The 23843-nt window shown below is 41.0% G+C and overlaps 1 protein-coding gene across 1 annotated transcript; it reads left to right on the forward strand.

The window, feature by feature from the left end:
• The first annotated feature begins 1969 nt into the window (after nucleotides 1-1969).
• LOC115901799 (protein scribble homolog) lies at nucleotides 1970-23574 on the forward strand. Its single transcript, XM_030944766.1, has 7 exons — nucleotides 1970-2065; nucleotides 4058-4261; nucleotides 6421-6657; nucleotides 7744-7833; nucleotides 8509-8586; nucleotides 10309-10404; nucleotides 23422-23574. Exons 1-7 carry the CDS (start codon nucleotides 1970-1972, stop codon nucleotides 23572-23574), a joined length of 954 nt encoding a protein of 317 aa, XP_030800626.1.
• The last annotated feature ends 269 nt before the right edge of the window (nucleotides 23575-23843 follow it).

Raw genomic sequence — 23843 nt, forward strand, 5'->3', positions numbered from 1 at the left:
TGAGTTTGAAATGAAATTGTGTATTTACTGCTAGCAAAGTGTATAAGACTTGATTCCATAATCAGTTTAGACAGCTTTTACACTGCCTCTCCTCCAGTGGAAGCATATTCAAGGATGCCTTTGTTTCAGCAGTGTTTCGTTTAGCTTTGTTTCATGTGAGTTACACAAAGCTTTCTAAGAAACGGCCTTTTGTACTTTAAAAAGGGAATGAGTCTGAAATAGTTTTTGATTAATAGAATATGTTATGTATAGTTGTACTTTGAAACAGGAAAGTGTTTATGTTCTAGGAAATGCATCCTTAAAACAATTTTCTCTCCCATAATTGTGCTATTTAAGCAAATCATCTTTTAAATAGAAAAATAGGTGAGAATGTGTGTTTGGGGTTTTGAGTTGAATTGTAGTAGCAGGTGTATGGCCATTGAAGTGTTCCAGGTAACTGGATTCTACTTGCCAGTGGAGACCAGGCTGTGGCTGTAAGCAGGGTGTTTCATTGTCATTGTGATTTCAGAGACAAGGGAGGCTTTCATATCTTTCATATCTTGGCTTTTATTGTTAGGCCGATTTGGATTCTCTTTCATGTACCAGAATGTTTTAGGGTGATACATAGCATTTGCACACCTTTGTTTTCTGGAGGAAATTTATTCTCTAGGGCATCTCTTAGTGAGATCTTATGAGAATGGACACCTTGTGCTTTATGAGAACAATTTGTCCTCTTAACTACAGGGGTGTATGATACAGAGCAGTAGTTATGTTGTGGAGAGACTGCCTTTGAAAAGATGAAAAACATGTTGAAAGGAGGTAAAAATGTCACTTGACTTGCTGGTGAAATACTGAAGCAAAATGGTCTGTTACCAATCAGGCTCATTAACAGTGAAAAGAGAAGAAAAATGTGTTTCCATGGAACATAATAACTGCTAGGCTGATAAATATTTTCCCCCTCCAAACACTCCTGGTTTTACAAAACAAGCAGTGTTACACCACCCACATACCCATGAAGCTTAAAGCCCTAAATACAGAATTTGCCTTCTTTTTTTCATTCCAGTTACTGTTAACAAAATGTAAATCCATGTGCATCTCACTTTGTGTTTGTTGCCAATGACTGAAACCAATAATATTTTTAATTTTTTTTGGTCTTAGCTTCCCCACATATGAAACGCAAGAAAGAACTTCCAAACTCTACCTGTGTAGTAAGAACACCAATTATAATCTGTAAAATTCTGTAAGGGGAACTGATTTTTCTTTCTTCAGATTAGGATATTTGCCTGTAGCCTCCTGTCTCAAAGCATGGTCCTGTAGTATTTAATAAAATGAGAATGAGCTAATAAATTACTGGAAGTTTTTAAAGAGAGCTTCATTTTTGGAGTACAAATCTGCTATCTATTACCTGAATGACATTGAGGGGTAATGGAAGCTTGTTGCCATCTAAATCAGTTTTCATTAATACATCAGAATAAGGAATTGGTTTCATTTTTGTCAGGGGAAACAAAATCCAGTAAAAAAATCAAATGAAGAGGTTGAATTCACTATCTTAATTCCAGCCCTCTCCCTTTTGTTTCATCAAAATGGATCAAGTTTTAAAAAACAATTGGGGATTAAGATTTGTTTGCAAAACAATATTAGCCTGCACTCACAGCAGTAGTATTCATTGGCTTGGTTACTCCATTTTACTTTGTGGAAGTATAATTCATGTGTTTTTCATATAGCAGGTACATACAAGTGTAGACTAAAGGGCATTTCTAATTGTTGCAGTCCATCTTTTACTATTGATACAACCAAATCATGAAACTGCTTTCATAAAGAAAATTATATCCACAGTACTATGCAGAGCTGGTGAAAATTCTTTGCCAGAATTGTTCTGTTGTTTCTATTTTACTTTGTAGCACTGTAGATCAATAATATTAAAGACTAAATTTTCTTGGGTTACAGGCATTAAACAGGTACTGAATTTTCCTTACAGCTGTATGTCAGCATGAGGAAAAACCTCCTGCCACAGGAGAAGGCAGACAGGGAGCAGGAGTGCCCTGTGGCTCTGTGTTCCCAGCTGAACTGCAGGGGGCATAGGGATGTAAAATCTACTGATGTTCATCACCTTTGCATACAGGAGGCTGCCACTGCAGCTAAGTCTATGCCTAAAGTGATGAAGGGATTGTCAGCATAAGCTTCATTTGAAATCTGTCTGGTACTTTGAGAGAAGAGTCTTTTACTGGTTTTACAGAATTTGGCAGGCTGAGTTTGAGAAGCTGTTGTTTAGGATTAGGGATCAGGGTCGAACAAAGATGAGATGTTTTCTTGGAAGAAGTTAAATGCTTCATTGTACCTATGTTTATTTTTAGAGTGAAATTGCTTTATGACTGCCTAATGAGCTTAAAAGTTGACAAGGATTTAAGCTGTGTCTTGAAATACCCTGAACATTGAGAGATGGCACATTAGATAGTCTGAAATACAACTGTCCAAGCCAATAGCAAACAATTTCACTGAGTGTACTGTTTATCTGATTAGAATTGCTATCCCCCTAGTTAATATTCACAAAAAGCAAGATTTCTGTTTAAGGGCACCCTATGTTTTCTTATTCCAGACGAGTGTGAAGAAATATCAGGAGATATCCTGCCTTGCATTTTGAATTGTCAGGAGGAAAGGGAGCCACTGCTGTGGTGTGATTGTTTTGCTGCTTTCCCATTGATCATCTAAATTGACAATCAGCTCCACTGTCCTGAGCAATGTGGTTTAGAATAACCAGAAATATGGGCTATTTACCAGCAAATAGCAATATCACTGAGTGTCAGTGCCATTCCAAATGTGGTGTAACAGCAAATCTCCTGCCGGAATAGGCCAATCATGCCTTCCTTGTACAATACAAATAATCCTATGATGGGGTTATCATCTGTTCAAGACTCATAGAAAGGTCTAGGCTGTTTTCCAATGAAATGCTGGGATACTGTCCATTTCCATTTCCTAGTGTTTTCAGCCATCCTAAAACTGAAAGCAAATGAAGAATCCCAAGGGGACCACCTTCTTTGGCAGCTGAAGATGAATCAGTGCGTCCAGCATGAACAGTCTTGTCCTATTTCCTTGTCCTTTTCCACCTTAGATCGAATAGAGATCAGATGTGACATCTGGGTTGCTGGTAGCAGCAGCATATCTGTGTGTGTGTGTGAATGTAACCATTCTGTATTTTAAAAGGAAAACAGAAACTTAACTGTTAAATCTGAATCAAATACCTGTTAAAACACATGAAAGTCACCATGTGCTTCTGATTGCCCCACCACAAGCTTGCCAAAAATTGATTGTGTTTGTTTTCTCCATTGATGTACCTTATTTGTTTGGCATCAGGCTGCTTTTTGCCACTGGATTTGTATTACTGTAAGAAAATGCAGAAATGAGATTTAAAGAAAGCTTCAAAGAAAGATAAATGTTACTTTGAAAAATTGCTTCTAAAATTCAGCACGTAAGCAACCTTGACACAACTTGTCATGTATAAACTTCTGAGCAAGAAAGGTGGAGTATTTTGGATGCAAATAAGTAATGGACATTTTGGGATAACTGAACTATAATCACTTTGTAAATCAGCAATCCTTAAAAGATCAGTTAACTGTTGTGCTTTCTATTGGTACCATTCAACAAATGAAACATTTTACTTAATGAATAATGAAGAGAGGAGTGACTGGATAGTTTTTTTTAACTCAGGTCATGAGATGAGATGGTCACTAAAGGTCTGAGTACTCTTGTTTGTTTTCTCAGTACTACACTTTGTTGAAGACTGTTATCCATCCTTTATGATGCTGAAGGTAGGCTTGGTCCCATGCTCTTACAAGTCCTTAAAGGCTTCCACTATTTTCAGCAGCCTCTGCTTGCTCTTTGTATCACCAGTAACACCCATTAACTGGCAAAGTGTCTCTGTGGAACTGAAGGTACTTCTAAAGGTAAAAATGGGAAATGCAGTATTTGCAAGAATCTAAAATACCTCGCAGAACTTACCAGGAGTTTCTGCACTTACATACCTCAACTGCTTTCTTAAAATCTATTCATTGTCTTTTTTTTAATGTCCTCTTTCCCTCAGGACTCTATTAAGTGGCTTCCCAAGTCTCCTAAACTGCACAGTGGCCATAACTGGAGCTCCCAGGGCTCTCGCTGGGCCTCGTTGAAAGGGAGGGAAGGTTTTCCTGGTGGTAACCTGTACAAATTCAGCTCTGCCAATGGGAAATGGAGAGAGGGAAGGATCAGTCCCGAGCAAGAAGCAGAGGAACTCGAGGATCCTGATGATGTGAGTAGTCTTGAAATCAGGAGAGACAATGTGTATCTGTGAAGAGGCTGTAGCTGCTCACACTGCTGTGCAGCAGAGCACTTTGGGTTTGTGGGACCTGCACTGCTTATGCTCTCATGTCCTTGCTTGTGCAGAGAGCACAGAGCTATGTTCAATGTTTTATTTCCTTCACTTTGCTTGCAATTAATTCATCCAACCCTCAAGAGTACAGTTTGACCTGCAGGTTAAGATGGGTAACCTGAGTGATGAGACACGTTTTGTACTTTACCCTGCTTACATCCCCAGTCACCAAGCTCCCTTCATCTCTTTCAGGTAAGTAAGTGGGTCGCTGGCAGCACTTGGGGCTCAGCATCTCCCTGGGCTTGGATGCTAGAAAAGTGAGGTTGCAATGCTCCTCCACTGCATGCTGATTTTGGGTGCTGCTCTTCCAGGATGCTGATGCCTCTGAGCCCCTGCCTGCTGTAATTTCTCCTGCCTGTGCCTGCCAGGTGTCTGTCACCTGTGCTGCAGCCTGCCTGTCCTCTTGGTCCTGGCCTGGGAAAAGCAGGTGGTGATTGCACTCTTGCAGCCTTTCCCTTTCAGGGCATTGCTCGCCATTCTTCCTGATGTTAGCTGGGAGATGAGGCAGGAATGGGGCTTCCTGCTCCTCTTCCAGGACCTCTGCTTCCTTCCTAGCCCCTGTGGGTGCTGCTGGTGTGCCCCTCCTCCAGCCTGCACTCCTGGCTCTTGCTCATGGCCTTCTTCCCTGGCACCCACAGCCCTGCAGATGTGTCCAGGTTAGTCAGCCTGGCACTGTAAAGAGAAATCTCTCTCAAGAGAAGAAAGGTAATGAATGCTTTATGTGAGTCAAAGCTAAGCAAATTCCCTTTTAAGTGAAAATGGGAAGCAATCATGCCTTTTATGCTTTCCCTGGGGTTGGCAATGCTTTTTTCCATCCTAACCAAAAAGAGATTGTGGGAAAGTGCCAATATAGATTGAAAAATAAACTGTCCAGTGGGGTTCTGCACAGCTGTTCAAGGCAATACCACTGCTTTTTATTTTGGTATTAAACTTCCAGGCTTAGAAAAACACTTATGGGGTTTATTTTCAGAGGTGTTGATGTGTGTTTGCTGCATTGTTTTACTACCAACAGAAGATAGAAGGATTTGGGCAATACAAAGATCTGATTTGACATGAACTCATCAAATTAAGGAGCAAAAATCAGCTAAATATAAGTAAAGCATTCCTAAAATGTGAACAGAATTTGAGCAGTGTGTCTGAATTTAATTTAACCCCTTGCCAGGAATAACTGATAACTGGAAAACATCACTACATTTTGCAGTCAAACTTGTCTGAAGCTTTAATTGTTTGGTGGATGTATTTTAATTGTGTATTTCTCTCTTCAAGCCCTTGTGGTTTAGCTAAGCATTGGGTGACATTGTGAGCTCCTCACTGCATCTCAGAGTAGGTCACCCTAGGGCCAGGCTTCAGAGTAGGCTTTAGTATGCATCACCTTTGAGGTTCCATTTCCAGAGGGCTTCTAAATCATTTAAGTTTGCAGCTCTCCACTCACTGCCATTTGCAACTGAAGTCAATCCAATGACTGAAACAAAGTCTTGGATATGTAGATGCAAGGTAGGGGCTTGTCTTCCCTCTCACACCTGTACTCCCAAGAATGGAATGTGAGTTTTGAGGAACTATAAGAAATATTTTATTTTCTATATGGGAATATCTTTCCTTTGCCTTGTGTGTGTGGTTCCTTCCCCCAGAACAGTGGATTCAGTGCTACAGAGCTGCCAGAGGCTGCCCAAAATAGTCTTGTTCTCATGCTCTGCCATTTTCACAGGGCATTGCAGGATTCGTGCACATATGGATATGTGTGTGTTACCTGTGCTTGTGTGTGCCAGGGAGTCTAGTGAAAGGATGTACGAAATCCCAGTCCTCTCCCCTGTTCCCTCAATTTCAACCCCAGTATTGAAGGCAAAACATGCCCTGAGAAATAATGGTAAAAGAAATCTTTGTATGTTTGCTGTAAAGTTCCAGTTTTGTCTTCCGTGAAATAAATTCTATCATACAGCAATGTGAGGGCGAGGAACAAGTCCATGTTAGCATGGGTAAGGTTTGTGTTTCAGCTTCTCCTTGCTGTTGCTGTGTTTACCTTTTTTATCTTTAACCCTCAGGAACCTATCTCCAAGTTTTCCGGCAGCCTTTTTGATAGCAATGAAAGCGTGAGAGATCAAAGAAATAGCAGAGCAACGCTCCAAGAAAAGCACAAGTTGGCCATGAAAGGGAAGGCTCTTCCAGGATCTAACAGCAGGGTGCAGCCACCCGTGCCAGCAGCAGGCGGCTTCCCCAGCCAGAGCGGCCGCGCTGCCGAGGAGCTGCGCACGCTGGATGTGCCGCAGGCCCCGCTGAAGGTCTGGAACTGCTGCTGCTGCTGCTGGGGCTCTGCATGGCTCTGAGGCACTCCTGCATGGCTGTGGGGCACTCCTGTGTCTCTGGGGCCCTCCCTGTGTCTGTGGGGCACTCCTGTGTCTGTGGGGCCCTCCCTGTGTCTGTGGGGCACTCCTGTGTCTCTGAGGGGCCCTCCCTGTGTCTGAGGGGCACTCCTGTGTCTGTGGGGCACTCCCTGTGTCTCCCTGAGGGGCCCTCCCTGTGTCTGTGGGGCACTCCTGTGTCTGTGGGGCACTCCCTGTGTCTGTGGGGCCCTCCCTGTGTCTGTGGGGCCCTCCCTGTGTCTGTGGGGCACTCCTGTGTCTGTGGGGCACTCCCTGTGTCTGAGGGGCCCTCCTGTGTCTGTGGGGCACTCCCTGTGTCTGAGGGGCCCTCCCTGTGTCTCCCTGTGGAGCACTCCCTGTGTCTATGGGGCACTCCCTGTGTCTGAGGGGCCCTCCCTGTGTCTGTGGGGCCCTCCTGTGTCTGAGGGGCCCTCCCTGTGTCTCCCTGTGGAGCACTCCCTGTGTCTGTGGGGCACTCCCTGTGTCTGAGGGGCCCTCCCTGTGTCTCCCTGTGGGGCACTCCCTGTGTCTCCCTGTGGGACACCTCTCTTGGGTGAGGCAGGTTATGGAAGATGCAAAGAAGGAGGGACATTGCATGGCAGATGTCATGAGGCTTACCTTAAAGTGAGTAAGCTGAGGGTTGTCATTGCTCCCCATGGCTTACATGGAAAAAATTTCCCATTAAAAAAACCCCAACAAAGCCCACTTTCCTTGTAGCCATGCATCTCACTTTATACATCCAGTTTTGGTATTTTGAGGCCAAGTCAGAGGTACGTGCAGGTGGGCACTGAGCTGGGTGCAGTTCATTCAGTCCATGGTTTCACAGCAGTGATGATGTCTTGCATGTGCCAGTGTTGAAGTGTAGCACCATTTTTCACAGGGCTGGGCTCTCCGGGAGCATGTCTCCTGGTCTTCAGAGTGGGTGGCAGATTTTCAATGCTCACATAATTAAGAGGCAATATTTTTGATTAATCAGGTCACTTATGCATTGTAATTCTTTTCCAGGTAACCATTACTGTGTGCAGTCAAATGGGGAGCCTTGGTATTAGCATTGCTGGTGGAAAGGGCTCATCTTCATGTAAAGAAAGTGATGAGGTGCATTTCACTTTTAAAAATTTGTCTAGTGATTGTTAGGAATAGACTGATGAGTAGTTCCTTGAGCTGTTGTGTTTTGTTGTTTGCTTTCTGAGATTGTCCTTCATGTAACATTTCCATCTTTCTAAAGCTAACAAGGGTAAACAGAGGTAACTTATTTCCCAGAGTAGTATCTGGCATTACATTTTGATGGGAAGCTCCAGAAGGAATGATTTGGGAGAGATACCCAAATGTAAACCAATGATTTTGCAAAGGCAACCTGATGGCTGAAACACTGTTGTCTAATTCTCACTTTCTGCCTCAATTTGGAGTTACTCCCTTGGCAATCTACATGCCTCTCCCATCTCATTTGCTCATTCCCAGGAGCTAAGTTGATTTGAGAGAAATATTTCACACATCTTCTCACTGATTTATCTTTTAAAGAAATGGTTTTTTTTCCAGTCCGTTCCCCATGGCACAGTGTAAACAATTACTGACTGTTGTTTACCGTTGTATGTGTCAGCCATGGAGGCCTTTTTTTTTCTTGCTAATGTGCTAAGGCATCTAGTTTTTAATTTTATGGAGGCAGCAAAACAATAAGTCTTGAAAATTAATTACTTCCCATTTGCTTTTTATATCAATGGGAGAACAATGGGAGAAACTGTCACTTCTGAAACGTGTGTTTTGTGTTACCAGGGGATCCTGATTGCACGGCTGCCAAAAGATGCTCCACCAGACTTGGCTGGTGTACAAGCAGGAGACAGAGTGGCTGAGGTAGGTGGGTTGTTTGTCAGTGTGGAGTGTGTTCTTTTGTTGTTTTCTTTAAATGAAACCACTTAGAGTTGGGGGACTTGGCATCCACATCTAGGCTGGCCTTAGCTTTTTAGATGCTTGCCATTATGAAGAAATTATAATAACATTAAATTGTTGTATTCCTTCTTATTGTGTTCTAGTTGTCAGATCTTTATGTTCAAAGTGCTTAACAAAATATTATTCACTTAAATGAATGATTTACAAAGGAAAATAATGGTCTTAAGTGGTTATGTAAGAATAAATGAAGTATTTGATCCAAGAAGCTTTCTTGTGACATGGTATTAGATGTACTAGATGAGTTCATTACAGTTGCAACAAAGAAAAATAAACTAGATGAGCTTGTTTCCCCAAGGTAATTTTTGGTGGGAAGAGAACAGCTCAGAATAACTCCCCTGATGGAGACTTGCAGTGCCAGGGGATAAATGTGCCCCTCGGGCTGCTCCACCTCAAGCCTCATCTTTCCTAGCACAAGCTACATTCTTGAGCTTCAGAATTTCCCAAGAACAATGGGGGAAAAGTGATCACATACAATTTTGTGTTACATACTTTTGATGTACTGTTTGGTTTCTACCTGCTGAGAATGGTGGAGTAGGAAGAGAACCTCTACAAAATTACTTTACGGTGAAACTGGTCCATATTTCTTCCAGCTCTTGTTCTCTTAAACTGTCATTTATACTTGGTTATATTAATAGTTTTTGCTCCAGCATGGTCCATGTTGAATTAAGGTGGGATAGAGCAAGCAATATTGTCTGTCTGTTAAATTGTCAGGAATAATGATACAATCTGTATCAGCCAAAGACTTTAATGATAAATTAATCTAATAATTTTGTAAAACTACGCTATGGAGTTATTAATAGAGGGTGGTGTTCCATAATGTGTAAATATTGTGATAGTTTGACAGTTCTTAAAAGGTCAGTTGTAGATAAAAATCTGTATAATTTTGCATTTTTTCTTTAATGAAAGGTATTGTAACAAATGGGAGAGAATGTAAATAATTCTCTACATATTTCACATTATCAGATGATTAGGGAAAAAAACCACAGGAATTTTAGTTACTGTACCTTTACCTTCTGAGCAGAGTTTCTGATCAATTTAGTATCTTAAAAATCAACCCCATTGCTCAGGTTCCTCTCTGAGGCTATCATTAAATATTTATTTTGGGGACTATTTGGAATATACTAGGTGTTAATGTCTGTTCACTTAATCAATAGTGAAATAAGTGAAAAAGAAGAAATTTCTGTTCCCTCCTGTTCTGCCCTGCTGTTATTGTACAAATAGTTAGAATTTCTCCATCTCCCACAAGATGGCAGAATCATTCATCTGTTTAAAGAATATAGAAAACAATTCTGCTTTTCTGTGTGTGTGTGACAAGAAGGAATTAATGAGGTGTGCTATAGAAATACTGCTGTTTTTACCACAGGACTAATCTGTGTACAAATAACAAGCATTTTTCTCTGGACACTGTGTTACAACTTCTTATTCTTGAACTGGTAATTTCAACAGTTCAAATATAAAATTCACCAAAAATGGGAAACAGTGGGAATTGCAATTTTATTTGCTTTTGTTGTACAACCACATGTAGCAATAAGGCCAGGTGTTTGTATACTAACTTGAGAGGGAGGGAACTCCTCTTCTTAAACAGCATTCAGAATAAAAATATGTTTCTGGTGTTTTCTTTTAAAGGCAACCTTTGTTTCAGAGCCTGCTGCCCTTAATGCTGGTCCTACTGAAGCTTCCCCCAAGGGCAGCCCCTCCCCGACTGTCAACCATGTCATAACAGTAAGTAGGATGCCCCCAGTAAATATCAAATCTCTCTTACCTAAGAAATTTGTGTTGTCTTAATGTTTGTGTTGTCTTTACATTAATGCTAGTAAAGACTGGCACAGAACTCAACACATGTCAAAGATCAGAGACCCTACCAAGGATTTAGGTGGCTGTCCCTGCAGCTGGGACATGGCTTCTGGAGGGGCTCAGCTCCTGGGTGAGCGCCCAGCTTCTGAAGCACTCTGGTTTGGGGACTCCAGCGTGGTGTCTATTCCCCCCAGTTTGAGTCATTGTTCTGTTGTCTGGACTCTGTCTCTAGCTAATGCAAGGAGCAGCATTTCCAGGGTCCCTCTTTTAGGAGGGAGAGGGCGAACTGCTGCCTGGAGGTGGTGACCATTTTCCTCTTCTGACTGGAAGGGGAACTTGTGTCACAGGCTAAGACATGCCCATATTTTAGGCGACTGGTGAGAGAAAGCTTGCTGCCCATGTCACAGAAGGCAACAGCTGGGCCTGCAGGGTGGCTTTTAGAAATGCACTTTTTTGAACTTCTCTAGCAAGTTCAATTCTCTGAAGACCTACCCTCATCTTGGTCATCTATGGGTACCACTGATGAAAATATGGCTTCATTAGGAAGATACAATAAGATCAAGGTATCTGAATAATTAAGGTCAAAAAGCATCTTACTTGTGTAGAGCTTGAAGTACCAGGAAGCAACAACTGTTTCTCCTACAGCAAATGCCAGAGGAATGCTTTGTCTGATTCCTCTTCTTTCAGTCTTTGTTTAAATCTTTCTCCATGAATACCATTCACAACCCAGCTAATCACAAAAAATGAAAGTATGTATAAAAGACTATAATCAAAGACCATATCAGATTTGTAAACCATTTAGATAACTGAGGTGATTTGTTAGTTGGCTGAAAAAGTGAGCACATAGATCATTCAACTGTTTTTCTCTGGTTTCCTGTGTTAGTCACTATTTGGCATGTTGAGCTACAGCTTTTGTCCATGAGATAGACTAAGAAAAGCTTTCCCTTCTATTAGTTGCTTAAAGAAACTTATTTTGAGGCCTCTGACCTCCAACATCATCTTGTAGATCATCATTTAGACCAATTTTATTTTCCAGCTTAAAACATTTTCATCAATTTGGAGGTTTTTTTTCCAGTTTTACCTGGTAGCTGTTTCTTGGTCTTTATCAGCATTGTAGGAAGCATGAGGCTTCCTATTAGAGGATCCACTGTTGGAAGGGTTTATTCACACATTGGCAGTGGCCTGGATCTGTTGCAGTAGTGCCCGACTTTTAGTATTTTCAACCAAAAAGGAGAAATTACTGTATTTTTATGTTGTATGCCTCCCTTTAAAGTTCTTCAGGTGTAATGGGGGGAGGAGGCAGATTAGACTGAGATACTTAGGGCAGAGGGGGTAAACTGGCTGAATATGTTCTGAGTGTCAAAAGTGCAGGTTCTTTTGTGAAGAAAAATTTGTATTTCTGATTTTGTTTCTTTTTTGAAATAAAAAATCTTTGTGCTGTAGCAAATGATACATGTTATTGCCTGTATCCTGGAGCAGCATTCATCAATTTTAGGGATTATGGGCTTGTGGGGAGTATCCTGCTGACTTGGGGCTGTTCAATTTCTCATCTGTTCTCACTTTGAAGTCTCTCTTATTTCTCAGTAACTGAAGGAAATCCTATTATCTGAAAAATGTTTGGAGCCTGGCTTCTCATGGAGGACTTGCTTTGCATGTTCAGATAAGCAGGTGGCAGTAGGACCTTGATGCAGAATCTTCTTCTGTGCTAGGAATATAGGAAGGTTCATTTCCTTTGTGTTTCTGATCAGGTTTCAATAGAAGATGGTTGTGTCTACATCAAGGGAGGGAAGGATTGAAGCATCATGGCAGAGAAACCAGAGACTCCTATTAGTATTCTGCAAAAACTGAGTATGTGCCAGATGGTGTCATCCTTCTTCTCCCTCTCTTCCATGTCATCATCCTGCCTTCCAGCAGATACTGTTTTCATCTGTTTATTTTTATTGAATTTTAATAAACATCGTCTTTGCATATGCTCTCTGTGATAATATTTGTCTCATTCTTGTAGGCACAGCCCAGCCCATCTCTGAGCCAGCTGCTCTGGCATTACAGCAGGCAATGCTGCTGCCAGGTTCAGGTTTCCTCTCTGTTTTCCCAGACCAGGCTTGGTTGCTCTAACTGCTTCTAAAAGGCTCGTGTAATTGTTAACTCATCCAGCCAAACTCAATTTCAAACCCTTTGTGTCAGCTTTAGGATTTCATGACAGTGTGAATGACCAGTAATTAATTGGACAAACTAAATGTTCTTTCACAGTGAGTAATTGTTTTGCAAAGGAAAAATGAGAATCTTCCGCGGTTTTAATTATAATTGAGTATTTTGCTGACATGTAGATAGAGGGCTCAGAACTTTAATTACAAGTAGATAGTTTTTACATACAGTATTTTATAGACTTGCCTCAGTTATGCTAATCACACCTTAAAATTATGAAAATATCTTTTATTTTATTTAATATATATAAAAATACAAATATTTGAATTGAACCTAAACAAAAACAACAACAACAAAAAATCAGGGATATAAACAAATGCTCATACTGACTTTAACAGAAGGAAATTTAATTCTGAAGTGTTCATTTCCAGTTTTGTTATTGTTTCCTGTCCATCCTCTCAAACATAGAGCTAACTCTTCACAATCTTTCTCCATCATAAACATTTTCATTCAACCTCTGACTGAAATTCCCAGAGGATTTTGTCTGACTGAATGGAGAGTGTTGACAGGTTTCAGCATTTTCTATAATTTCATAACATGCATCATCATGCCATCTTCTTTGACTCATTTTTGGGGCTATTAACATAATAAGGATATTAGGTAGATTGTAATTAATATCAAGTCTTCAAAATATTTCAATCTAGTATTTAACTTAAATTGTTAGCATGTTATTTGATTCAATTTCAATGCCATTGCCCTGGGAATTTCCTCAATTATATTTTTTCATTTAGTTCACCAGGGGTACAAGTGTCACTGATACTGGCATTTTCAAGGAAGGTTAAAGTAAGAATTACCAATTAAAAGTGATTGTGTGGATAAATAAATAAATAAATAAAAGGCGCAGCTTACAGTACTGAAAAAAATCTGAAGAGCTTCTTTAGAAGGCTAAAAAAGCAAAATTTTCTGGCTGCTCTGGTAAAAATCCAGAGATAACAAATGTTCCTAAATCTGCTGAGAAAACAGACAAGTGTACTAGAACCTGTAACATGTATCAAAATGAAATCCTCTTGTGCCTGCAGAAGGTGCATAAGCAGGTACAGCATCTCCCACAGTATGCAGGTCTTCTGCCTTTGCCTCATATTGTTCACGTGCAAGTTGTGAGAAATCTTACATGGATGAGAATCCCAGCAGATCTACCTTCTTAATTTCCAGCTGATAAAGACTTTCCAAGAAAAAACCTTGATCCACTTACATTAGTTAAAAATCTTCAAAAATCTAATTATCAAGCTCTTTCTTTATTCATCTGAGGATGTTCTAAACATATCAGAGAACTGAAATCATACAACATAAAATAAAACTTTTGTTTCTTGAATCATTGTCTTACTTTGTTGAATTTTAAAAGCAAAGCCAGTGGAGTGCTCAGGTCAGAGAAGCAGTATAAAAGGAGACAACGAAAGTGAGATTCAGAATGTCCTTATCATGAACAAAGCCAGGTTTCTTCTTAAGCTTGTTTCAAACAGGAAAGACCTTGCTCACATCACATACAGTGTTTGACTGACCTATAGCACCATAAGATCTACTATTTCAAGTTTCTTATGAGGAACTGTTTTATCCCTTCTCCAAAACATTTTCATGACTCTTTTAATCTTATCAGGTAAGGGTGTTTGTGTTTTTATGTTATTCTTTTTTCTATTCTGACAAGCTAAGTTTGTTTAAGAAGTCAGGAATCTAACTCTCCCCTGCCTTGCATCTGGTGCAGGTTTACATATGTTTCTAAAGAAGCCTGTGAGCCTTGTTGGGTGAGGTAACCTTAGTCATGCTGTGAGCTCCAGTGGAGTGTGAGCACCCATGTGCCATGGGATTGCCTCCTCCATTTCATCTCCTAGTTTGCTTCTGCTTTTATCTAAGCAACTGAGTAGTTCTGAGTCGCGATGAAAGATAGAACATAAAAGGTGCGTGTTGTAGGCTCTGTTTTTGCCTCCATAGTGTAGTGGTTAGGGAACTTATTTTGTGAATTTGAAATTAAGTTCCTGCTCTCCACAAATGCTTCTGTTTGCACAGTGTATCTTTTTCCTCTCTTCCTTTTAAGTAGTTTTCTCACACACTCAGTCAAAACTGACTCATTTCAAACTTTAAGTTCTTGGATTTTGCAAAGCTTGTAATTAACAATGCTAAATAGGAAAAAGCTTTTAAAAAGACAGGACATTATTTGATCTTTTCAAGTTACCTTATTAAAACACATCCAAGTTAGAGAAAATCTGCAACGTGAGCCCATCATATGGTAGACAATATAAGCACTGCAGACAATAGAAGCAGAAACATACAAAAGACAAACAGACTCAAGCCAGGCACCTTGAACTGTGCTGTAGGATAGCATATTATTTGAGAATAAAAGAGGATAAGTATTTAAAGAACTACACAAATGATAAACAATGTCCTCCCTGGTGAAAGGCATCCTCGTGGACTCTGGGAGTACTGCAGGGGAAGAGACTGCACTGAGTTCCTGCAGGCTTCCAGACAGCCACTGCCTTCCACGGGGGTGATGAGTTTTCTTCAAAAAATCAAAGGGTTGGCAACTTGGACCATGGGCAGCACCGCTTATGGGGGCAGTGCCTTTTAAATCTCCTGATGTGGTCAGAGCAATGCATTTTCTTTGATGTTTTCATAGCATCAGGCCATAAATGATTACACACTTATATGAAAGCACTTACATAAAAATCTGTAAGTCAGGTTCCAGTGTCAGGGAAGTCACTATCCAATGGTACATTAGAAGATGAAAGAAATGGACCAAGGACAATTTTTCATACACAATTTGAATCATATATAAGCCTTTTGTGCTTGACAGCATTGCAGATATGACATGATGAGAATTGATCTTCCATTTTTGTGTTCAGTTTGACACAGCTCCATCTTTCTTGCATTGTGCATTGCCCTTGGGAGGCACTTGGCAGAGAGCAAGAACAGAAAGGAGCTTTGCTCTAAATGTGACATGACCAAATGTTGTATATACTGCATGCTGGAAGACAGATGAAACATGCAAGATGTTCTCTTGCTATTCCAAGAAGTAGAGAAAATACTCAGTTTTAAAACTGGGCTATAAAATATATCAATACCTAGAAAATTCACACTGAGGAAATTTCCAAAGAATCATAGAGTGGTTTGGGTCAGAATGTACCTTTAAAGGCCATCTTGTACCCCACTTGTAGTGACCAGGGACATCTTCCACTAGAACAGGTTGCTCAGAGCTCTGTCCAACCTGTCCTTGAAAATTTCCAGAAATGGCGAATCCCCATGTGTCTGAGCAACCTGTTCCAGTGTTTTACTGCTTGTCTGGTTCATTGACTTCCAGGAAATCATACTGATTAGATTTTGAAATTAATCACTGTGCACAATGTGGGAACAGCAACAGGGAAGAGGGATGGGCTGGTGGGGCAGCCCCTGCTCAGGGCCCTCACCAGGCTGCTGCACACAAAACTGAGGCAGCACTTCCAAAAGCACGGTACCAAATGCTCTGTCAGTGCTTGAGAGTGGTGTGGCTGCTCCAAGGGCCAGGATGAACTGAATTATGTGCTGCCCTCTCCCATCCCCAAGGAATGAAAGGTTTTGTCATGAGCTGGTTGCTCCCTGAGTGCAGCAGCACAGGTCACACACATTTCCTTGTGCAGAGCTCTTCTGTAGCCAGGTGTAATGAGGTGCTTCATCCATGCCTCACCAAAGATTCATCTTCCCCAGAGTGTAGGAGAGGTTTATACCTCTCTCTCCATCCAACTTCATAATTTCTGGGGTTTGCCCAGAGGTCAAACACAGCAGTAAAATAGCAGTAAAACAATATTGTAAAGTGCTGGGGAAAGGGATGCAGCCAGGGATTTCTACAACCAGGAGAGTTGAGGGTGCACCATAAAACACAAGCTTATTGAAACGTCCCTGATATGCTATGAAAAAGGAGCTGTGTTGAACGCCTGGACAGGATTTCCAAGTTCCTGTGTTTCCATACCCACAGCTGGCCATCAGCTGGTTTGTGTCCCCTTGGCCCTGCCCCAGCTATGCCCTGGCTGCTGTGCCTGCTCCCGCCTGGAGGTGGGGTTGCTTGTGAGTAATTAACTCACAGGGAGATAATTTGATCTCTTTCTCTCTTTTTGACTTGTATTTCCTTGTTTCTTTTTGGGGAGAAAGTTGTTTTTTTTTATATTGCTGCTGACATCACTTCAGTTAAGAACACCATCAGATGCTGGTCTGTTGTGAACTGTGCAGCTCAGATCTGCCCTTTCTCTGCTGCTCTGTTGGATGCATTCTTGCATCCTCTTTAAAAAAAATTATTTAAAAGTCCAGCTGTGTAATATTTTTTAGGCATGAGTAAATGCCCTACTTTACTGAATTAGATTTAGGCAGTTTCTTCTGTGAATACAGTCATTATCAAATGTGATCTTTTGCATCTAGCAAAGGACTGTTTTCATTGTTTAGTGAGAAGTCGAAATTTCCTGTTCAGGTCTAAAAAACAATTTCCATCCCCAGTGATGATAAAACAGGTGAGACTAAGTATGAAATCATAACATTATTCATGAGGTTTACATAAACCCCTGCACATGCTCCCAACTGTGTTGATAATTTTGTTTTCCCCTGTTTTCCCCAGTTAAGAGTACCATCCTTAGCTCTGGAGTCAGTGCAAATCAGCTGTAAAGTCAAAATTTAAAAATATGCATTATTTAAATACAAATTTCAATATGAGCAGAGCTACGCAGGCATTCCTATTATAGCTGGGGAATATTTTCTTTTAAAATTTACCTGTTTGAACTGGAGTTAAAAGTATGTCTGGTTTTCTTCTTAAAGGTCAATCCAAATTCTTTTTTTCCTGCCCTTATTCAATCAAACTTTGGCCTTTCGTGTGTCATTTCACCTTCTGATTTGTAGCCTCTGTCCCCAGCTGCTGGCCTTGCTGCCAGCTGTGATTTGCCCTGTCACTGCTGGCTGTGCCTTTGATGAGAAGCTTGGGTTGTAGCTGTGACTGTTGCCTTGAGAACTTCCCTCTCTGGCTAATATTGGAGGATGGATCTGTGGGCTGGGAGAGACCAGGGGAAGGGAAAGGCTTATTAAAAAAAAAAACAAACAAGATGATGGGGTTTGTTCTGTTCAGTTTTAGTTTAGAAAAAATTATAAAAAGACACAATGAACTGTCTTCTATGGACTGTTCTGCAATGTTTTGAACAGACATTTTGGCTAGAAGTAGGCAAGGAAAGCATATGTGTGCATCTGGAAGTTAAAAATTATTGGATGTTAACCTGTTGGCAAGACATCTCATTTATCATGTTTTATTTTAAAAACTGCTTTCAAGCATCATAGCTAGTTGTGGGATTGTTCCTATCCTGAATTTTTGTAGCCAACACTGCAGCTGAATTGCCCCAGGTTGTTTAGATGGCTTTATTTTACTTCTTCCTGCAGAGGACCAGGCGTGCACAGGCAGCCCCCTGTCTGTGCTCCAGCTGAAGGACTCTGAGTTACAATGTAGCCTGTTAATCCCATTAAATGAGAGTGTCTGAAATAATTTGATTTTTAGTTATCTGTGATTCAAACAAAATTGAATTTTTTTTAGTGTAGAAAGTCTTAGTGGTTATGTTAGAAAAGTGACACAAACAAGGTAATGGAAGAAGTTTCCACAGAGAGCCCACTGGTTTTGCTAGGGGACATGTCCATTTTGAAGTTTACTTTTTAGGCACTGAAAATGTAATTTTGGGGGAAAATGGAAAAATAGTAACTTGTTTCAAGTAATTAATTATGCGTTTTTCTGAAAAAGTATTTTATGTATTTTGACAATTTGAGATTGAATAGTAGTTCCAATATTATTTAAATAATGATATTTAAAGCATGATGATGGAAAGTGAGTAGGAGGACTTTGCAATTTCAACAGAAGAATTTTAAACAAGTTCTAACACTGCTGAGTAACCACCAGTGGAGAAAACAATGGAATAACAGGAAATCTAGATAATTTGTCCTCCTACACTGGCATCGATTTTTTTTGCAGAATTTTCTACAGAAGATGGAAGTTTCACACCTTCCCACATGCCTTAGACAAGCAACTCAGGTGCCTGTACTGGAAGGGTTTTCCATTGCCATCCTAAAAGTCTGTGTTGCCCTGTCTGTAATGAGCAGTGGAAATAGCTTGCTTCCTCTTTGCTGTGCCATTTTCTTCACATAGGAAGTCTGTTCTATCTTCCCTCAATCATGCTACCCCAGGAAATGTACATTCAAATACAAATAGTAAAGAAAAGCTCCAAGAGCAAAGCTTGCCTATTTAATAGGATAATGCTGAGGTCAGTGAAGATAAGCAGGGAAATAAAGCGAAGGTAAAATCCCTCTGGGATTCTGGGAAGAGAAGTACTGGGTTTAAAAAAGGATATAACAAAATATAATACAAGTTAAGTGTTGTTCAGTTTTGTTACTTTCATTTCTTTGTGGTTTGTTTTGTTGTTGTTGTTGTTATTTTGTTTTGTTTTAACAAAACTGAAAGAGTAAAGGAAGCTGATAAAGCTGATATTGTGATATTCCTGGAGCTTGGGTGAATGTGAAGGCAGTGATAGAGAGTGCTGGGCTCTTAGGGGATGGTTAGGTCAAAGTGCTTAGGCCACTGTGCTTAGAAGTGTGATGTGTGTTTCTTACATCAATTTTGTGTTGTTTTTGCTTTATAGAGGAGCTTGATTGATAACTTTTGCTGCAAGGAGAGAGAAACTAGAGGCCTGAGCCTCTTTTCATTGAGTTAGACCTTGTACAAATGCATGCTCTATTACTTAGTTGCATTTGGATTTGCATAATTGGCACCATCCTCAGCTGAAAGTTGTTTTTCCATTGGTCCCTATGATTCAGATTTGAGGAAATGGGCTCCTCAGCATCCCAACAGGGAGAGAGGCACAGAGAAGGATGCCTGACTGCAGGACAAGGAGCAGCCATGGTTTAGGGACAGTAGTGGCACAGGTACAGGTGGTACAGTGGCAGAGATGCAGCTGTACTGGGACCAGGACATTTGATTTGTTACAAGGACTCACCAGAATCAAATCAGCAAGTCTCCAAATCAGCAAGAGTCAGTGTCTGTGTGAGCTTTCACCTGCCTGGAGAGGGCACAGAGGGGCTGCTGTAGATCACACCTGAGCCCACTCTTCTCTTGGGAGTGCGGGTTTCCAACCTCTGCAGCACTTCTGGGCTGAGACACTGCTCAGCCTCTGCTGTAGAAAACTGGTTGTTCATTTAGTGCTGCTTCCTCTTTACCTGCAGCAACATGAAAGATTAGATGTAAGACTTGCCCAACACCATGTGTTTTGTGGAGCAGTTAACACAATCACCTCAGAAATGCTGAAGGAGCACTTTTCATCAATTAAATTGATTTTATAGTTTTCAGACCTACTTCCATCATAATATTTGAAAGACAGTATGCAAGCAGTCATGAAATGTTTGAAGAAAATCTCTTATTTAGTTCTCTGGAAACTGTGCAGTAGGAACCATGCTGAAAAAGAGTACTTAAAAAACTGGCATTCAAAATGGCTAAGGTCTTTTCTTCAAAATGACAAATAGGTACAGGTGACTCTGCATTGCTAATGAAATACGTGTCAGTCATGGGGAGGTGTGCACCCCTATTGTGCATCTCTATTTTTGAGCAGCACAATACACAAAGAAGGATCTTCCCTGAGCTTTGAACTGACAGCTCAATGAAATGCAAAGCCTGGTCCTGGACATGAGTGTAGGTAACTGGGAGCACAGACCTCTGCAGTAGTTCTCGAGGTGTCAGAATTTCATTATGTGACCCAGCAAACCACCTGTATGTATAGATGTGCATTTGCTGCACTGCAAAGCAGCTGGCTGCTGGCTGTTGTTGAGCAAGAAGCGTATTTCAGCAAAGAACAGAACTATCCAGTGCAAGGAAAGCTTATAAATTTTGTCATTATGTGCATGACAAAAACACATCTTCCCAGGACTTGTAGCTTTGCCAGTGCTTAGGATCTATATAGGTTATTTAAAGCTTCCAGAAATGTGTCCTTATTAGTTTAAACAGAAGAAGGGGGGGAAAAAGATATATAATTGGGTGCTCAGTACACCAGGGTATACATTAAATTTATACATGGTTTTAAAATTAGTTTGCATCTATCGGGGTGAGGTTCAGCTCTGGACTGACACCTGCATTTTGGTGCCTGTGTGTAGTGTGCTGTGAGCTGAGGGGAGTTGGACCTAATGTTAGGGGAGCCTGGGGAATAATTAATTTTACTTCAATGCAGAAATCTCCTGGCTGAAAGTGCAACACCACAAAGCATCTATATGCTTGTGTCATTTCCTAAATCAAATAATGTACAGCGAGGAAATAATAGATAAACAATTGAATTGTGTGATGTCAACATTTAATGTTCTCATGAAGTAGAAGTAGCTGATAAATAAGGAGTTCTAACTTTCCTGAAAATTTTCATACTGCTAGCAAAAGGGCCACTTTATTACACATTATCATCTTACCTGTTTTTTAGCTATATTGGCTCACCCTTATATGTTTTCATTACATGTTAAACCTTTCTTGGAAAGCAGTAAAAAGGAGGATGATTTTGTGCATCAGAGTGAAATTTGTAATAATCCATTCATTGATAAAAACAATTACTGATATATGACTATACATCTAGAGCCTGACACTGGGTTTTTTCCTCAGTTACAGCATTTAAATTAATTTTAAAACATTGCAATATGATTCTAAAGAACACAAAGTTCTTGTCCAAAAAAAAACCCGAATCAAATCCATGTATGCATATTTTACTGACAAATTTGAACATTTATATTTTCTTTTAATGTTTCCCTTAAATATGTTTTGTTAGTAAAGAAGCTGAAATATGCAATTTTTCAAAGATCAATAATTTATATGATTTATGGTTCTTAATTAATCCTATATTGCTTTCAGGGGGATGAATTGAATGAACAATGAAGTTAAATTAATTTTTCATATTTACTTGTCTTTATTTTTAAAAAGTATCTTAATCTTCTTTTCACCTAGAGAAGGTTTTTTTAAAGATTAGCTAATGAGAGGAAAAGGCAATTTATCATAATTTTGCTTTATCAATGGCTTTTTGGCATAAAACAAAAAATGAAAGGAGGACTGAGGGGAATCATCCTTTATTGGAAGTGGTAAGAAACAGAGAGAAAGGATAAGGAAAAGTCTGAGGTACTTAATGCCTTCTTTTTCTCAGTATTTAATAACAAGACCAGTTGTTCTCTGGGTGCCAGTCCTCTAACCTGTAACACAAGGATAGGGAGAAGCATGAAAGCCCCTTAACCCAAGGGGAATATCCAACACCTGCTGCACAAGTTAGACACACACAGGTCTGTGGAGAATCCAGCCAGGGTGGAGTGCTCACCGAGCCTCTTTCATCCTCTCTTAGAATCCTGGCTAACTGGGCAGGTCCCAGCTGACTGGAAGTTGGCAAATGTGATTCCCATCTAGAAGAGGGGCTGGAGGGAGTATCCAGGAAGCTTCAACTTGACTGACCTAATCTTCTATGACAAAGTCACCCACTTAGATGTTGTCTACCTAGAATTTAGTAAAGCCTTTGACTTAATTTTCCAGAGCATTCTCCTAGAGAACCCGGCTGCTGATGGTTTGGAAGGGACACCTGTTGGAAGGGTTACAACTGGCTGGGTGGCCAGGCCCAGAGGAAGGTGATGAATGGTGCTACATTCAGCTGGTGGCTGGTCACTGATGGTGTTTCCCAGGACTCAGTACTGGGGCCAGTCCTCTTTAATATCTTTATAAATTATTTGGATGAGGGGACTGAGTGCACCATCAGTAGGTTTGCTGGTGACACCAGGCTGGGTGGGAGTGTTGATTTGCTGGAGGGAAGGAAGGCTCTGCAGAGGGATTTGGACAGGCTGGATTGATGGTCCAAGGCCAGTTGTGTGAGGTTCAGTGAGGCCTAGTGTCAGGTTCTGTTCTTCAGTCACAACAGCCCCATGCAGAGCTACAGGCTGGATGCAGAGTGGGAAAGGACCTCGGGGTGCTGATTGACAGCAGCTGAACATGAGCCAATGTGTGCCCAGGTGGCCAGGAAGGCTCATACATCCTGGCCTGTATCAGCAATAGTGTGACCAGCAGGAGCAGGGCAGGGATTGTCCCCCTGTACTCAGCACTGCTGGGGCCACACCTCCAGTGCTGGGTCCAGTTCTGGGCCCCTCACCGTGAGAAAGACATTGAGGGGCTGGAGTGAGTCCAGGGAAGGGCAGTGGAGCTGGTGAAGAGTCTGGAGCACAAGTGCTGCGAGGAGCAGCTGAGGGAGCTGGGGGTGTTTAGCCTGGAGAGGAGGAGGCTCAGAGGAGACCTCATTGCTGTCTACAACTGTCTGAAAGGAGATTGTAAAATGGTGGGGTTTGGTCTCTTCTGCCATATAACAGGTGACGGGGTAAGAGGAAATGCTCTGAAGTTGTGCCAGGGTAGGTTTATCCTGGATATTAGAAAAAAAGTCTTTATAGAAAGGGTGTTCAAGCATCGGAACACATTGCCCAGGGAAGTGGCTGAGTCACCATCCCTGGAGGTATTTAAAAGACGTGTAGTGGTGGCACTTAGGGACATGGTTTAGTGGTGGACTTGGCAGTGCTGGGTTAGTAGTTGGACTTGATGATGTTAAATGTCTTTTCCAACCTAAACAATTCTATGATTCTCTATGGTGTTACACCTCTCACATATTTTTTTCTCATCACTTGTTTCCCCAGTCCCTTTAAAATATTCCTGTTAAACACATCCCTGCTCTTGATCTGATTCTTTTCTCTGAAATCTTTCCCATCTTGCTGAAGATACCTCGGATAATCCTCACACGCCCATCCACTTCTGATGAAGATGCCGACCAGCTGCCCCCAGACCCTGAGGACTTTGAGCCCGAGGAGCCTGACAGCACAGAAGGCCATGCCTATTCAGACTGTCTGAGCAGTGCTTTCTATCCTCCCTAATAAAGTACTTTTCTGGCAGGAGTTCATGGGTGGTTTTCTTTCCCATTGTTTGATGACATTTAATGTAGTACTTGAACCGCTATGCCTTATTTATAGTGAAAACCATGACATGGAGGGCGGATTTGTGAGGAGAACCCTGCTTGTATTTCTTTGCCTTGAACTTCCTTCAGGAAGAACTTGTGAAACTGGAATGCACTGGGTCAAGTTTTGTGAATGTCACCACGTGTTTCAGTAGCCACTTGTAAAGGTACCCTGCAGCACCTAAATGT

Source organism: Camarhynchus parvulus, chromosome 3, assembly GCF_901933205.1.
Source record: "Camarhynchus parvulus chromosome 3, STF_HiC, whole genome shotgun sequence".
In the NCBI taxonomy this organism is placed as follows: Eukaryota; Metazoa; Chordata; class Aves; order Passeriformes; family Thraupidae; genus Camarhynchus; species Camarhynchus parvulus.